Source organism: Macrotis lagotis, chromosome 1 (genome assembly GCF_037893015.1).
Source record: "Macrotis lagotis isolate mMagLag1 chromosome 1, bilby.v1.9.chrom.fasta, whole genome shotgun sequence".
Lineage (NCBI taxonomy): Eukaryota > Metazoa > Chordata > Mammalia > Peramelemorphia > Peramelidae > Macrotis > Macrotis lagotis.
Window position 1 is genome coordinate 287,025,888 of NC_133658.1, and position 17,294 is coordinate 287,043,181.

A 17,294-nucleotide genomic window follows, 5' to 3' on the forward strand; every position below is an offset into this window, starting at 1 on the left:
GAAATTGTAAAACTCAAATAATATCTTTGATAAAAATAAATTTAAAAAATGGAATCAGAATCAATTTGATTTTCTCACTCTGGATTATTTGCAATCTTCCAAATCTTTGACTTTTCTTTTCAATTTCAGTATATTGTCTTTTTAAAAATCCTATATCTAATTCTAATATCAGAGACCTTTATGAATTTCTAGATTAAAAAAATTACAAAACTTTGAAGCAACTTAGACTTCAATAAAGGTTAAAATATATCATCCCTGTCAGCAATATTATGCATACCACAATAAATAAGCAAACTAGACACAAACTATTATGCCATAATGATACAGTAAAGAGATCCTTTAAACAAATGAGAAACCATATTGAAGCAAGTATTCAAATTAATAGCAATGTTTGCATCTACATGGATAACAATAATTGAATTCCATCTTATACAAATATTCAACAAAGGTGTAGCAAGTTGCACAAAGTAGAAGAAATTGTTCATGGGAAACTAGAAGACAAAATGCAAGGCAAGAAGAAAGTCAAATCAAAAAGAAACTAAAAATAGTAATAGCATTTGAAAGAATCTACAAAATTTCAGTGATGAGGAAATAAAAGCAGATTTTTTTAAATATTGGGCACCTAAATTACAAAATACTAAAATCAACAATCTTCCCAAAAGTAACAACAAAATTGAGCTTAGTCCAACTCAAAACTCATGGGGAACAAAGGGTAAATTACAGAAACATAAAATGAATAAAATATGAAAGTATTTTTCTTTCTTTTTTCTTTAATATTTTTTCCAATTAAATGCAATGATAGTTTTTTCAACATTCACTTTTATAAAATTTTGAATTTCAGCTTTTTTCTCTCTCTTCACCTCCTCCCATCTCCCCAAGAAAACAAGTCTCATTTCTTCCATATAATCATGCAGTTCTTGTGGAAGGTTCAAGTCTAATTTATGTCTCTCTTTGCAGTAGTATTTCTCACTCCTTTGGGGGGGGAATCTTCAGTTTTGCAATAATTTTAACACTGATTTGTGTTTACTTTGATTTACTTAACTCCACTTTTTGTTCTTAAATTTGGGCTTTATGTCAGGATCAGATTTGAAATTTTCCTAAACTTTTGCATCAGATGATCAGCTCTGATTGGTCTTTCCCTGAGCCACCTGGGTTCCTATGCTGACCTCCATATCACAAGTTTAGGTTACCCTTGATCTTTGAGAGTCAGGATACTGGATGGTTAGGGTTTTCTCTGGTGTATTAGATTAGAATGTTCTTACCTCAATGCCCATGATCCTGGGACATTTTATTCTGAATGGAATAACAACTTGCTGATACTGGTGCATAATCATGCCACTTTCTGGCCTAGACTATCTAAGCTACTCTAGGACCATCTGTCTACCTGGGACTTTCTTGAAAAAGCCTTTATTAGCTATCTAGACACAGAGCCTCTAGACTATGTATATCTATGGCTAGTCTCTGGCTGCACCTGGAGAATATCTTGTACTGCCTCTGGCTATGTTGGTGGTCCCTTTTTTATTGTGCTCAGGCTTCTCAGAGATCTCTTATGCAGTTCTAGTGTGGGAGAACTCACTATAGTTTTTCATTGGAATGACTGGTCATTATTCAGTCTGAGTGAACTTAATTATTTTCTTGGACTAGATATATGAGAGCTATGTAGTTTGCCTCACATTTAGATGTGAGGCAGATGTAGCCATCTTGGTCAGAGGTCTTGAAGAAAAATTTAGATCAATGCAGAGGTATTTCAGGTAGCAAGAATGAGGTATGTTGGGGCGGCCAGGTGGCGCAGTGAATAGAGCACCGGCCTTGGAGTCAGGAGTACCTGAGTTCAAATCCGACCTCAGACACTTAAGAATTACCTAGCTGTGTGGCCTTGGGCAAGCCACTTAACCCCATTGCCTTGAAAAAATCTAAAAAAAAAATAAATAAGTAAAAAAGAATGAGGTATGCTAAGTCTTGGAAATGGGACAATGCATAGATGGGGTGAGTGAAAGAGGAAGGTTCAGATAGGAGAATAAAGAGCAATATGACTAGAATTAGATCAGACCGGAGCAGCTAGGTGGTACAGTGGATAGAGCACTGGCCCTGGAGTCTGGGGGACCTAGTTCAAATTTGAACTCAGACACTTAATAATTACCTAGCTGTGTGACCCTCAGCAAGTCAATTAACCCCATTGCCTTGCAAAAAAAAAAAAGAAAAGAAAAAAGAATCAGATCAGATCATGAACACTAGGGTTAGAAATGGGGGGGGGGGGTAAAGAAAAACAGTTTAACAAAACTGATTTACCTATCATGTTTTGCCTTCCTAATATGCAAGCTGTCCCAACTCTGCAAAGACAGAGTGGAGATGCACTTTAAACATTCTTCTCTAGGGCAAAGCTTGGTCATTATAAACATGCAGAACTCAAGTTCTTTTTTTGTTCTGTCTCTTTTCTTTGTTATTATTATCATTATCATCATCATCATTATTATGTATATTTTTCCTGACTCTGCTTTTGTCAATTTGGCTTTGTTCATATATGTGTTTTGATGCTTCTCTGAATTCTTCATAATAACCATTTCTTATGACACAGTAGTTTTCCAGTACATTTCCAGTACATTCACATCCCATATTTTATTACTCCCCCAGTTTTCTTTAGTTAGCTTTTTTGTTTCCTTTTCTAGCTGTTCAATTTTACTTTTAACATGATTGTTTTCTTCATTTAATTTTTCATAATACTCCTGCATGACTCTCATGTCTTTTCTCCATTTTTCTTCTTCCTCTCTTCTTGATTTTTAAAATCCTTTTTGAGCTCTTTGAAGAAGTCCTTTTGGAATTGAGATCAACTCATCAACTCCTTAGAGGCTTCACATATAGGCATTTTTTAACTGCTTTCCTCTTCTGAGATGACCTTTTTATCACCCCCTATGGGAACAGAAGCTGTTAATGGTTAGTGTCTTTTTTTTGGGGGGTGGGGGTTATTTTGTCAGTTCAGCTCTGTTCCTGTGGTATAGAGTAGGTATATTGTCCCAGGTTTTTTCCCTAGGGGCTGGAGTTCTAGTACCTGGCTTTCCACTTTGGCATTTCTGTTGTTCCCAGTTTGCTCCCTGTGCTAGTATAGTCCAGGCAGTGGCAACTTCCCAGGATTCAAAACCTTGCTCTCCCAGTTTGTGTTGGAACCCTCACTGCTGGCAGAGCTGCACTAAAACCTTAGCTGTACTATTTCTAAAAGCCTCTCACTGACTTCCCAGTTCTACTGCCTACACTAGGCTATCCTCCTCTACATAGAAGCTTCTCCATGAAGAGAATTACAAATCAAAGCAACTATGAGATTTTACTTTATATAGAGCAAAATGACAAAGATGACCAAAAAATGGAAATAGTCAATATTGAAGGGGTTTCAGAAAGATAGGCACACTAATAAAGTTATGAATTGGTCCAACCATTCTAGAAAATGATAAGGAATTTTTTTTCAAAAAAAAAAGAATAGATACATAACCATAGATTTCATTGCTAGATTTTTTCCTGAAGTTTCTCCAAGAAATCTTGCTAAAATGTTATTTCACTATTTTTTGGTGGGTTCTGTCACTTTAGGCTCTGTTTAGGGGCTTCATTCAAAGTTGTTTTGGGAAAAGCTTCAGGAGCTTCCTAGCTTCCATTATCTTGGCTCTGCTACCACTCCCTCAATTGATAGGCACCAACTTGGTTTCTAATTGTTTGCCACAACATAAAATGTTCTTATCAATAGTTTGGAACTGATAGGACTTTTCTTTCAATCTTTGAGGCCCTGTGGTACATGCTTAGCAATGGAATCTATGGATCCAAGGTTATGTATATATTAATTCCTTTTTTGGGAAATGAAATTTCTTAACATTTTCTAGAATGGTTGGACCAATTTATAACTTCAACTATAGTGTATTAGTATGCCTGTCTTTCCAAATCCCCTCCAATCTTTGCTATTTTCATTTTTAGTCATCTTTACCATTTTGCTTAATATGAAATAAAACCTCATGGTTGCTTTGATTTGTAATTCTCTTATTATGAGTGACTTGGAGCAACCTCTTATGTAGTTGTCAGTAATTTGTGATTCTTTTTTTAAAAACTATTTATTTATACTCTTTGGTTAATTATTGATTTGTAAAGGAAATGAATTCATTAGGATGATTAGAGGGGCCTGGTGATGGAATGAGCTGCCTGCTGATCAAGGGAACTCTCCATCTCTGAACCTGATCTGGCAGAGAGAGGAGGATCTCCAATTCAGGACCCTGAGGGGCCTTGTGCCTCTGAAATCCTCTAACAAGTAGCTAACCAATCCTCCAAATGAACCAGTATTAAATTTTATTCCTGAAGTACCTGTGTTTGTTAAAGGAAAGTCTGGAATTAGGGGATTTCTAGATTGGTAAAGTTGGCCTCAAATAGTCTATGATTTCTTTTTTGCAGAATCTCTGAGTAACAATTCCAAGCGCTGGATTTGCATACTATTGGTGTTGGCTGCCTGCCTGGTTGTATATAGGTAAAGAAAGAATTTATTTTAAATATGATTTTTGGTTAAAAATAAGGATATGATTCAAGAAAGATAAGTGTTATAAATCCATACATTCAGAAGGAAAATCAAAGAATAATTCATATTGCAAGGCAAATAAGGAAATGAGAGTAGGCAATGCAGTTGTTTAAGTTTCAATAGTCTGGCCACCAAAGTATAAAATTTATACTTTATTTGGACGGGGTCTGAGCAGATGTCTAAGTTAGTTCAAGGTAAGAAAAAAGCATTTGTCAATCCAAATTTAGATATAAACAAGACTGTAGCTTAAAGATACATTGATTGTTACATCATCTGTCTCTAAAGCAAGTTATTAGATTCTTTTATTGCTATGGGATAACTTGAAAGTTGTAGAATCATAGGCACAGGGAGTTCTAACCCCACTTTTTATGAATGATGAGACTTATAAACTTATAAACCAGAATCTGAGAGATAGATACAACATAATTTGATGGAGGAAGCATTACCAACTAAGAGAGATCAGGTAAGCATTACTACTACTACTACTACTACTACTACTACTACTACTACTACTACTACTACTACTACTATTACTACTACTACTACTACTATTACTACTACTACTATTACTAATAATAATAATAATAGCTGACATTTATGGAGTACTTTAAGGTTTGAAAATTAATTTGTTTATGCTATCACACTTGATCCTAACAATTGGTGCCTGGGAGATAATCTTATCCACATTTTTGCAAATAAGGAAACTGAGGCTAAGAGAAGTAAAGTAAATTAGTCAATCAATTAGTCAGCATTTATTAAATTCATTCTAGATGCCAAAAACAGTGATAAGGACTGGGGTTAGAAAGATAATTAGAGGTAGACCCACCAAGAGGCTATTGCAATATTGAGGCATGAACTGATGATGGCTTGCATTAGACAGTGTCAGAGGAAAGGGGGGGAGGATGTGAGAAAGAGTATGATATAAAATTGCCAGTACCTGGTAAGAGATTGGATATAGGAAGTGAAAGGGAGTGAGTAGTCAAGGATGACATCTAACTTGCAAGTTTAGGGTATTGGGAGGATGGTGATTTCCTTAACAGTAATGGGGAAGTTGGGGAGAAGGGAGGATTTGGGAGGAATTATAATAAATTCAGCTTTTATTGGGTTGAGTTTAAGACATCTATAGAACATCCAGTTTGTGATATCTAATAAGATTTGGAGATGGGAATCTAGAAGTCAGCATAGATTCAGGCTAGATAAATCTGAAAATCAACAGCACAGAGATGATAATTGAAACTATGGAAGTTGATGAAATCAGCAATTGAAATAGTTTAGAGGGAGGAGAGAAGGCAAAAGAAGCCCTGTAAGATACCCCAGGTGTGTGTGATTTGGATGATGATCCAGTAAAGGTGACTGAGAAGGAACAGTCAGGAAAAAGGCTCAGTTTAGAACAGTATCTCAGAAAATTTGGGAGAATAATCAGCAGTATCAAAGGTCCAGGATGTATCCAGAGTCCAAAGTATCTAGGATAAGAATTGAGAAAATAACATTAGATTTAAGAAATTACAGTTAACTTTGGAGAGAACAGTTTAGGCTGAATGATAAAGTCAGAAGTCAGATTGCCAAGAGTTAAGAGAGTAAGAAGAAAGGAAGTAGAAGTACCCATTATAGCCAACCTCCTTAAAGAATTATGCATGAAAGGGAGAAGAGATATGATGGGACCACAACTAGAATGGGTGGATAAATCAAATGAAAGGTTTTTGAAGACAGAGGAAACATGGGTCCATTTGTAGGGAGTAGGGAAGCATTGAATATAAGAGTGGCAATGTAAAAGGAGCTTTCTGGACGGATTGGGGTCACTTGTGTAAACAGAAGGGTTTATCTTGGCAAAGAGAAGGATGTGAACACAGTTCCTCCTGATTCCAAGTCCACTATTCTATTAGATCACTGAATGGGAGAGGTATGGATTACCCCTATTTGAGGAGTGGGATAGAAAAATTACTATTTATATGGGGTTCTAAAGTTATCAGAGCACTTTACATACATTATTTTATTGGAGTTTCACAATAACTGTGCTTTGTAGACAGTACCAATAGCATTATCTTCATTTTTCTTATAAGGAAACTGAAGTTCAGAGAGCTTAAGTGACCTTCCATTGGCCTCATAACTCAAATTAAGGCTTCAGTTTCTTCATCTGAGGGCTTGGACTAGATTATCTCTATGGATCCTTTCTTAGGATCATATTCTTTCCATCTTCTTATATTCATGGCAATCTCAGTTTCTTTTTTGTATTATTCTAACTGTAGTAGTGCATATGCTGCCTAATAGAATATGAAAGACCTTCTTTTTGATCATTTAAAGCACAAGTAAACAAAACACAAAGCACAAATAAACAAACAAATCTTTTTCTTATCCATTTTTGGTAGAAGCCTTGGCAGGGAAAAGCTTTAGTTGGAATACAGAGAAGTGTATCTCCATGGGATAAGTTGGGGTTGGAAAACGAGCCATTTCTTCCAAGTCCTGTAATAAGCATAGGGATTCACAACTAATTAGTCATTAACCTTGAAGGCATTTTGTTGTGTTTTAGGGGAGGGGGAGTGAAGATTTTCTGAACTGCTAGTTCTTCATTGATCCCAGAAGTATGAGATCTGGTGGACTCATCTTTTTCTTATCCTGCTCTAAGAATTGGGAGAAAAGAGGAAAAATATAAATGTTGGACACATCTGCCTATATAAACGTAAATTGTGACATAATAAAATGCCATTACTCATGTCAAGAAGGAGAAACACAGTGACTTACTTTCTATGCCACCACATTACTCTGCTTTAAAAATGTCCTCAGAATTCCATATTCCTTATGAGATGGTGTGGTGGAAAGAGGAATGGGCCTAGAGTCAGGAGAGCTGAGTTCAAATTTGGTTACAGATGCTAATTAGTTATGTATGACCTTGACTAAGTCCTGAGAGCAAAACCTCTGTTTGCCTCAGTTTCCTTAACTGTAAAATGAGGATAACAATACCTAATATCTCATAGGATTTCTGGGAGGATCAAAGGAGAAAATATTTATAAAGTGATTAGTATAGGGCCTAAAATATAGTAAGTACTATTTCAAACTTAGTTCTCCAATCCCTTTTGCCAGAGTCTGGGGGCCAATTAGCTGAAGATATATGCAAGATTTTAAACTATTTTACAACTCTCCCTTCACCAGTAATTTTATCTATAGCAATTTATTTTAGTTAAATCATTCATACAAGCATAAAAAGGCTCATTCTCTCAGCTCCCTGTTAGTGTATGTGTGTGTGTGTGTGTGTGTGTGTATGTGAGGTGCCTACTTCAGTATGGTAGAGAAAGGATCAAAAATACAATCTCATAGATGTCATAGTCTATCTATGGCTCTGTGAAAAGTCTCCTTAAAATAGGGCCATCTTCCAACCTTTCTTTGCCTATCTAAGCAAAGTGTCACAAATTGGTACTTGATAACCACATCTTCTTTTCAGTTATACAACTTTGACTTTGGAGATGGATGACTGGGAAATCTGATTCCTTTTTTTCTGTCAGGGAAACTATCTTCAAAGAGGAACTTTCACAACTACTCTGTTGTAAGGGACTATTGTATGACCTGGTGTCCTCAAGCACCAGAGCCTTGTTTTACTGGTTGATTGTAGAGTGCCATGGGAGTGGGAGTGGACCAGGGCCTGGGGAGGATATTTAAGCACTTGTATTTGGTTTAATAAACGGAGGTCTTGGAGAACTTGTCTCCCTTGTCTCTCACCCCTTCAACATTCGCCTGGGTAAGGATAAGCTAGCTGGCATGAACCTAACACTTCCTGAACAGCTAGTCTAACAAGAACATAATATTTTGTGATTTGGTAAATTGTCTGAGTTTGGCTGTGCCCTTCAAATTTATCATCTTATAATAAGGTTGGCCACTGAATTAATTGCCTTTCCATCTCCCCTGAGTTTTATTTGCAAAGATTCATTCTTTCCTTTCTCAAAAATTTTTTATTTACAAAACCTTTATTTCCTATTATATCTCTCTTCAATACTGTGGCATTTAAAAAGGTTTGAAAAGCATAATTTCTGAGTAATTTAATTATTTTATTAATAAGGTCAACATATTTATTAATAAAAAGATGCCCATTTGGCTATCTCTCTAAGACCAAAGACCCCTAATAGCAGTAGATTCATAGTTTATATGTCCTTTAAAGCTAAAGTGTTCTGGAGGATGGCAATCAACTCTGATTGGTTACCAATTAATGAGAAAATGGGGGTGGCTAGGTGGTGTAGTGGATAAAGCACCAGCCCTGAAGTCAGGAGTACCTGGGTTCAAATCTGGCCTCAGACACTTAATAATTACCTAGCTGTGTGGCCTTGGGCAAGCCACTTAACCCCATTTGCCTGGCCAAAAACCTAAAAAACATTAATGAGAAAATGAACTTTAAAATGAGTGAATGGCCTATATTACAATGAAGGTTTTGTGGTATGTGACTTGCATCTCCCAAATCTTGGTCAAAGAGACTTAACAATATCCATATAACCTTGTTTTCTGACAAAAGAGAAGTTCCACATTTTCCCAGACCTCTCTGGGCAAACTCAATAAGTGGAATTGCACCCATCAGCCCAAACTTAGAATTTCTTTTACTGTCTAATTAGATCTTGACCTGGGTAAATTTCTATGATTTCCCATACTGGTTGATTTCTGGATGAGAAAGTAGAAAAAAGGAAAAATCTTGGTTTTGGTTCAATAATTAGTTACTAAATATATGAGTGAAATAATCATTTTTTACAATATCTTCCTTTAACTTGTATTCCTCTCTAGGTCTCTGGGCTGCTTCTGTTTCTTCTTCTTCTTCTTCTTCTTCTTCTTCTTCTCCTTTTCCTTCTCCTCCTCCTCCTCCTCCTCCTTCCTTCTTCTTTTTTAGTTGTTTTTTTTTTTTTGCAAGGCAATGGGGTTAAGTGGCTTGCCCAAGGCCACAAAGCTAGGTAATTATTAAGTGTCTGAGGCCGGATTTGAACTTAGGTACTCCTGACTCCAGGGCCGGTGCTCTATTCACTGCACCACCTAGCCACCTGGTCCCTAGGCTTCTTACTGCTGAGTAATCACAATAGCTAGTTTATTGCAGCTCCATCTTTATATTATGCCACTGTGGACATATCCATCAACATTTCTACTTTCCATATCTAACTCCAGGATCAGTACTCAAATCAACAGTACCACACTGTGGCTCCTGGAAAGGACATGTCAGTCAAGTATTTTGTAACTCCATGTATTAGCCTTTTGGTTTTTCTGACCAAAACATACTTCCTGGTCAATATCCCCTTATAGGTGTTGTTTCCTTCTTTTAAAATATAGATTTCTTGAGGACAGGACCTATCTTGATTTTTAAATTTGTATCCCTAGCACAGTGTCTGGAACATACTATTCCCTTCCTTCCTTTTTCCTTTCTTCCTCCCTCCTTCCTTTACTTCCTCCTTCCTTCCTACCTTTCTTACTTCCCCCCTTTCTTCCTCTTTTTTCTTTTATTTCTTTCCATTATCAAAAGAACTGTATTTCATCTATTATCTTCCTTTTACAGCAAATTCTTCACTGTGGGACACAATACTCCTCTACCACAACCAAAGCCACAAAGGTGAGTGACCTTCTTTACTTAATTTATGAAATCGAAGTGATCTTAGAGATTGTGCAGAAAAGGCCTTTGACCAAGATTAAGATTCTAAAGCTCAGGGGTGGCTAGGTGGTGCAGTGGATAAAGCACCAGCCCTGGAGTCAGGAGTACCTGGGTTCAAATCCAGTCTCAGACACTTAATAATTACGTAGTTGTGTGGCCTTGGGCAAGCCACTTAACCCCATTTGCCTTGCAAAAATCTTAAAAAAAAAGGAAAGAAAAAAAAAGATTCTAAAGATCATCTGGAAAGAGAACATACCAGACACTGAAGTCCTTCTTGAGCAAAACTTTCTAGCATTCCAACATTACTACAGAGAGTACAGCATATGGTTAGAATGCCAGATATACAGTTGCCAAAAAAAACTATTTTATGAAGAACTCAAAGAGGGCAAGTGTTCACAAGGGGGTCAGAAGAAGACATGCAGAGACACCCTGAAGATCTCACTGAAGAACTTTAGAATTGATTGCACAGCATGGAAGACACTGACACAGGACCGCCCAGCATGGCATGCCCTCCTCAGTGAGAGGGTTGCATTTTGTGAGGAAGGCAGAATTGAAGCAGCTCAAAGGAAACATGACACCTGTAAGTTCAGAGTACCCACCCCAGGAGATCACATGGACTTTTTGGCCCACCTTGTAGTAGAGTATTTGTAGCTCATATTGGTCTGAGCAGCCACAGTAGGACACACTGTGACTTGTCTCAAACATAGTTTTTCTCTTCTTTAATGATGAAGGACAAGAACCAACCAGAATAAGGCATCAGTCTTTCCTTTCAATTAGAATTATATCCTGGGCTGATTGATTTATTCTAGGAAGCCCTGGGTGGGAAATCTCCCTCTGATTAGTGCAGGTGGTCACCTTCTCTCCAATTTACAGGCTTAGAGAGTTTCCAAGAACATTGAGGGCCTCCATGTGATAGAAGCAGAACTTGAATTCAGATCTTCTTGGCCCTCTCTCTACCACTATCTTATTGGGAATAAAAAAAAGTAACTGGTGAGAAGGCTGGTGAATCTCTTTTCTGGATCTTTTTTCCTTTTCTGGATTTTTTTCCAAATAATCAATAAACAAATGATTATTGTCTTCTGTGGGGACCATGAAGAATTATCTGACCAGTCCTTTTAGCTCTCATGCAGTTAACAGCCTTAATTTAGATTCACTCACACAGAAACAATACATACATAAAACAAAGAGATTCATTATTCTGTCAATAAAGAGTCATTTTTTTCCCCCTTCAGGACTTGTATAAAGTCCTGTCCTGGTTTGGGAAGATAGAAATATCAGATAAGAGATGGTTCTTACCTAGGTTTGTTGTGTGAATAGCACAAGATAATATTTTAAAAGTTCTGTATAAATTCTGGCTGATATTATTATTATTATTATTTCAAAGGTCTTGAAAAAAAATCAAACCATTCATTCTCTCCTTTTCTCCAGTCTCTGATAAGTGGTAACCATTTTTCAAGCCAAGTTCAGATCTTAAGTTTGTTTTCAATTCACAGGATAACACCAGTGGATCTCATCTTCTTTCTGTCCCATTGACTGCTGATAGTTTTAATTTCTTCTTCTGAAAACTATTTATTCATATTTTGTAACCATTTATCAACTACTGAATGGTTCTTATTCTTATAAATTAGAATCAGTACCCTTTTGTTGCTTTGTCATTTTTCAATTGTGTCAAACTCTTTTTGACCCCATTTAAGGTTTTCTTAGTAAAACTTTTGGAGTGGCTTTCCATTTCTTTCTCCAACTCATTTTACAGATAAAGAAAGTAAGACAAAAAGGGTTGAGTGATTTTCCCTGAGTCACATAGTACGTATCTGAGGTTGGGTTGGAGAAGAGGAGTCCAGGCCCAATGTGTCACCTAGCTTCACTGTGCAACATAGATATCAATTTCTATATATCTTAAAAATGAGACCTTTATCAGTGAAACTTGCTTCAAAGATTTTTCCTGATTTCATCCTTCTTATCTAATTTTGGCATTAGTTTTGTTTTAATAAAATCTTTTTTATTTTATATGTAGTCAAAACTGTTGTATTTTACCTCCTGTGGTCCCTTACATCTTTTTGTCTGGTTATGAATTCTTCCCTATCTATAGATTTTACAGGTATTTTCTTCCATGTTTGTCCTATTTGTCTTGATATCACTCTGTATATCTAATTCATGTATTCATTAGAAGCTTATCATGAGATAAGCTATAGGCTTATATATATATATATATATATTATATATATATATATATATATACATACATACAGTCATGGGCAATGAATAATCCACAATTATTTAAGTTATCCTTAATTTTTTTAAAGATCATTTTTATAATTGAATTTACATATGTGCTAAGTATAATTTGACCAACTGCAAATTAACTCCCAGATATTTTGTGAACTGATTTAAAGTGAAATAAAAGAAGTAAGCAGAACTTATAGAAAGTAAAGATAACTGTATACAGAAATTATTGTACTAGGAAAAAATAAAACAAATGAAAGTGAATATTGCAATAACACAATGACCATATTTGACCCTAGAATCTCCACTGGTTATATATTGTCCTTCCAGTGATTCTGAATTCCCAGTGGTCATCATCCAAATCCTATTTCTTGTTCCCCATTGCTGAACCCAATCTCCTCAGAGTCCTTTTCTAAAGCTACTGTGCTCTTTGGAATGTCAGTTCCAAAGGCTACACATTTGTTTTCATCCTTAATCTTTTCTTTTCCCATTCTTTCAGTTTTCTGGCTCTTACTGAGATCTGACTCTATCTATCTTTATGACATAGGATGTCCTTTTGCATCACTGATTGCAGTTTCACTCATTCCCTATCACCGGGGAACAATGAATATTTCAATTTCCCCACCTCAACCATATATTAACTAGTGATATTTTGAGGTTTATTTTATATCCCATTAAAAATTTTATGCCTTGAATTTTTGGCCAAATTTCTTGCAATATTGTGGGTGTGGTGTATTTTTTTTAAATTTGCCAATTGAATAACATCAAATGATCTCATCAGTGTTATTAGGTACTCTATGTCAGGCAGTGGGGATACAGAGTGAGAAATCAAATAGTTCTTCCTTCAAGAAAATTTTATTCTTTTGAGGTAGACAATAAGGGCATATACAAATATTTTTCAAAATGTTCTCATGAAGAATGGGTCAAGCACCAACAACAGGCATGATCAGGAAAGTTCTCACATAGAAGGTGTCCTTTGAAAGAAATAAGGATTCCTAAGAGATAGAGGCAAGGAGAAAGTGCATTACAGGCAGAAAGTACAACTTGTGCAAAGGTGTGGAGATGAGAAATGGCTTTATCATGTGTGAAGAACAGTGAAGAAGCCAGATTGGCTATATTTCTGGGTTCAAGGAGGTGAGTCATAAAAGTGAGGCTAGAATGGTGTTTTGGAGTTAGCTGATAAATGCCTTTAAAGACAAACAAAATTTTCATTTGAAAAAAAGTAATAATGGGCCATTGGGGAGAGGAGCATGACCAGATTTATACTTAAGGAAGATCATATGAGCAGCTGTATGGAGAATAAGTTGTGGAGAGAAAAGACTTGAGAGAGGTAGCCCAATTAAGCAATCCCCACAGTGGTCAGTAGTACTTAAGGAGAGGACCTGTTTTGGTTTTCTCTTTGTAACTCCATTGTTTAACAATGTTTTACACAGAGTGAAAAACCATTCACTGAATTGCTGATAGGATGATAGATGGATGAATTGTTCCCAAGAACAAGTCCTAACACTTAAAATAGTTTTAGAAAGAAATGTATTAGATAGTTTGGAAGAGGAGAGTGACCTAGAACGGAGTTGTGAGGCTCTGAAATGTATAAAAGGTTTAGACAATGGTGGCCCCACTGGAATGACACATGTACAAAGTTAAACAGTTACTCAAAGATATAAAAAGAACAACTTGAAAGCAAGGAATATTAAGATGGACATGAGTAAATGAAAATGTTCAATTTAGACAGCTAGGTGGTACAATGGATGAGAGATATAGGACCTGGAGTCAGGAAGACACCTATTTCTAAGTTCAAGTCAGGCCTCAGACAAATACTAGCAAGTCACTTTATCCAACTTGACTCAGTTTCCTCATCTGTAAGATGAGTTAGAGAAGGAAATGAAAAACCAATCAAGAAAACCCAAAATAAGGCCCAAAGAGTTGGACGCCACTGAAAAAAGATTTAACACAAAACATGGGGCGTCTAGATGTCTCAGTGGATAGAGCACAGGCCCTGAAATCAGGAGTACCTGAGTTCAAATCAGGCCTCAGACACCTAATAATTACCTAGCTGTGTGGCCTTGGGCAAGCCACTTAACCCCATTTACCTTGCAAAAACCTAATAAAGAAATAAACAAACAAATAAAAAACAAACAAAAAACCAAACAAATAAATAAACACCAAATGTAAACATAAAATCTGGGTGAAATCAAAACACAATGGAACCCAAAACACCAGCTTGGGTAAACCAAAAACAAATCCTCCTTGTGGGAACTCAAAACAAGTATGCTCTGGGTAGATCCAGGATCCAGGGGGATCCCAGAATACCTTTTCACATCTCCATCTTTCCTGAAATTCTTGAAGTCAGGGTGTTGGATTTCAACAATATCATAATCTCCCTGAAACAATATATAAATCGTTTCCCCACAAATTGATAAGGAGGAAAAGTTATGGAATGGTATGCAGAAAACAGAACTTGAGCCTAGGCCTCTTCTAGACTTTCCTCTGGTGTGGCCTTCCTTCTTTCTTTCCTTCCTTCCTTCCTTCCTTCCTTCCTTCCTTCCTTCCTTCCTCCCTCCTTCCCTCCCTCCCTCCCTCCCTCCCTCCCTCCCTCCTTCCTTCCTTCCTTCCTTCCTTCCTTCCTTCCTTCCTTCCTCCTTTCCTTCCTCTCTTTCTTTCTTTCCTCCTTTCTTCCTCTTTTTCCTTTTATTCCTTTCCATTTTCAAAAGGACCAAATTTCATCTCCTATCTTTCCTTTACAGCAAATTCTTCGCTGTGGGAAACAATACTTCTCCAACACAATCAAAGCCACAAAGGTGAGTGACGTTCTTTACTTAATTTCTGAGATGGAAGAGATCTTAGAGATTGTGCAGAAAGGTCTTTGACCAAGATTAAGATTCTAAAGATCATCTGGAAAGAGAACATACCAGATACTGAAGTCCTTTCTTGAGCAAAATTGCCTAGCATTCCAACATTACTACAGAGAGTACAGCATATTGTTAGAATGTTAGATATACAGTTGCCAAAAAAGCTGTTTTATGAAGAATTCTCAGAGGGCAAGTGTTCACAAGGGGGTCAGAAGAAGCCATACAGAGACACCCTGAAGATCTCATGAAGAACTTTAGAAGTGATTGTACAGGGGCGGCTAGGTGGAGCAGTGAATAGAGCACCAGCCTTGGAGTCAGGAGTACCTGGGTTCAAATCCGAATGCAGACAATAATTACCTAGCTGTATGGCCTTGTCCAAGCCACTTAACCCTATTGCCTTGAAAGATCTTAAAGAAAAACCTTTGTTTTGGGGTGGCTAGGTGGTGTAGTAGATAAAGCACCGGCCTTGGAGTCAGGAGTACCTGGGCTCAAATCTGGTCTCAGACACTTAGTAATTACTTTGCTGTGTGGCCTTGGGCAAGCCACTTAACCCCATTTGCCTTCAAAGAACCTAAAAAAAAAAGAATTAATTGTACAGCCTTTCCTTTCAATGGAGAATTATATCCTGGGCTTATGTTTGACTTAGTCTAGGGGACCCCTGGGTGGGAAATCTCCCTCTGATTAGTGCATGTGGTTACCTTCTCTCCAATTTACAGGCTTTGAGAGTTTCCAAGAACTTTAAGAACCTCCATGTGTCAAAAGTAGAACTTGAATTCAGGTCTTCTTGGCTCTCTCTCTACCACTATCTTATTGGGAATAAAAAAAATGAGAGACTGGTGTGAAGGCTGGTGAATCTCTTTTCTGGATTTTTTTCCAAATATCGGTAAACAAATGATTATTGTCTTCTGTGGGGACCATGAAGAATTATCTGACCAGTCCTTTTAGGTCTTATGTAGTTAACAGCCTTAATTTGGATTTACTCACACACAAACCCTGCATGCATAACACAAAGAGATTCATTATTCAGTCAACAAAGAGTTGGTTTTTTTTTTCCCTTCAGGACTTGTTGCATAAAGTCCCGTGCTATTTTGGGAAGATAGAGGTTTGTTGTGTAAACAACATGAGATAATATTTAAAATGTTCTATATAAATGCTGGATGTTATTATTATTATTATTTCAAAGTACTTGAAAAAAGTAAAAGCCTTTCATTCTCTCCTTCTCTCCAGTATCTGATAGGTGTAACCCTTTTCCATGCCAAATTCAGATCTTAAGTTTGTTTTCAATTCACATGATAACACCAGTGGATCTCTTTTTCCTTTCCCTTCCACTGACTGCTTGATAGCTTTAATTTCTTCTTCTGAAAACTATTTATTCATATTTTGTAACCATTTATAAACTACTAAATGGTTCTTGTAACCATTTATAAACTACTAAATGGTTCTTATTCTTATAAATTGGAATCAGTTCCCTTTTGTTGCTTTGTCATTTTTCAATTGTGTTGAACTCTTTTTGACCCCATTTAAGGTTTTCTTAGTAAAACTTTTGGAGTGGCTTTCCATTTCTTTCTCCAATTCATTTTACAGATAAAGTAAGACAAACAGGGTTAAGTGATTTTCTCTGAGTCACATAGTAAGTATCTGAGGTTGGGTTGGACAAGAGGAGTCCAGGCCCAATGTGTCATCCAGCTTCACTATGCAACATAGACATCAGTTTCTATATATCTTAAAAATGAGACCTTTATCAGTGAAACTTGCTTCAAAGATTTTTCCTGATTTCATCCTTCTTATCTAATTTTGGCATTAGTTTTGTTTTAATAAAATCTTTTTTATTTTATATGTAGTCAAAACTGTTGTATTTTATCTCCTGTGGTCCCTTACATCTTTTGTCTGGTTATGAATTCTTCCCCATCTATAGATTTGACAGATATTTTCTTCCATGTTTGTCCTATTTGTCTTGATATCACTCTGTATATCTAATTCATGTATTCATTAGAAGCTTATCATGAGATAAGCTATAGGCATATATATATATATATATATATATATATATATATATATATACCACATACAG

At 36.5% G+C, this 17,294-nt stretch overlaps 1 protein-coding gene across 4 annotated transcripts in view; it reads left to right on the forward strand.

Annotated features, from left to right (window-relative positions):
• The window catches only part of ABO (ABO, alpha 1-3-N-acetylgalactosaminyltransferase and alpha 1-3-galactosyltransferase), a 50,577-nt gene that overhangs the window by 16,173 nt on the left and 17,110 nt on the right, over nucleotides 1-17,294 (forward strand). For all 4 annotated transcript variants that reach the window (XM_074210791.1, XM_074210792.1, XM_074210793.1 and 1 more), the window contains 3 exons: nucleotides 4,423-4,495; nucleotides 10,059-10,112; nucleotides 15,119-15,172. In XM_074210791.1, coding sequence (XP_074066892.1) covers nucleotides 4,423-4,495; nucleotides 10,059-10,112; nucleotides 15,119-15,172 — 181 coding nt within the window. The remainder of the gene's footprint in view (nucleotides 1-4,422; nucleotides 4,496-10,058; nucleotides 10,113-15,118; nucleotides 15,173-17,294) is intronic.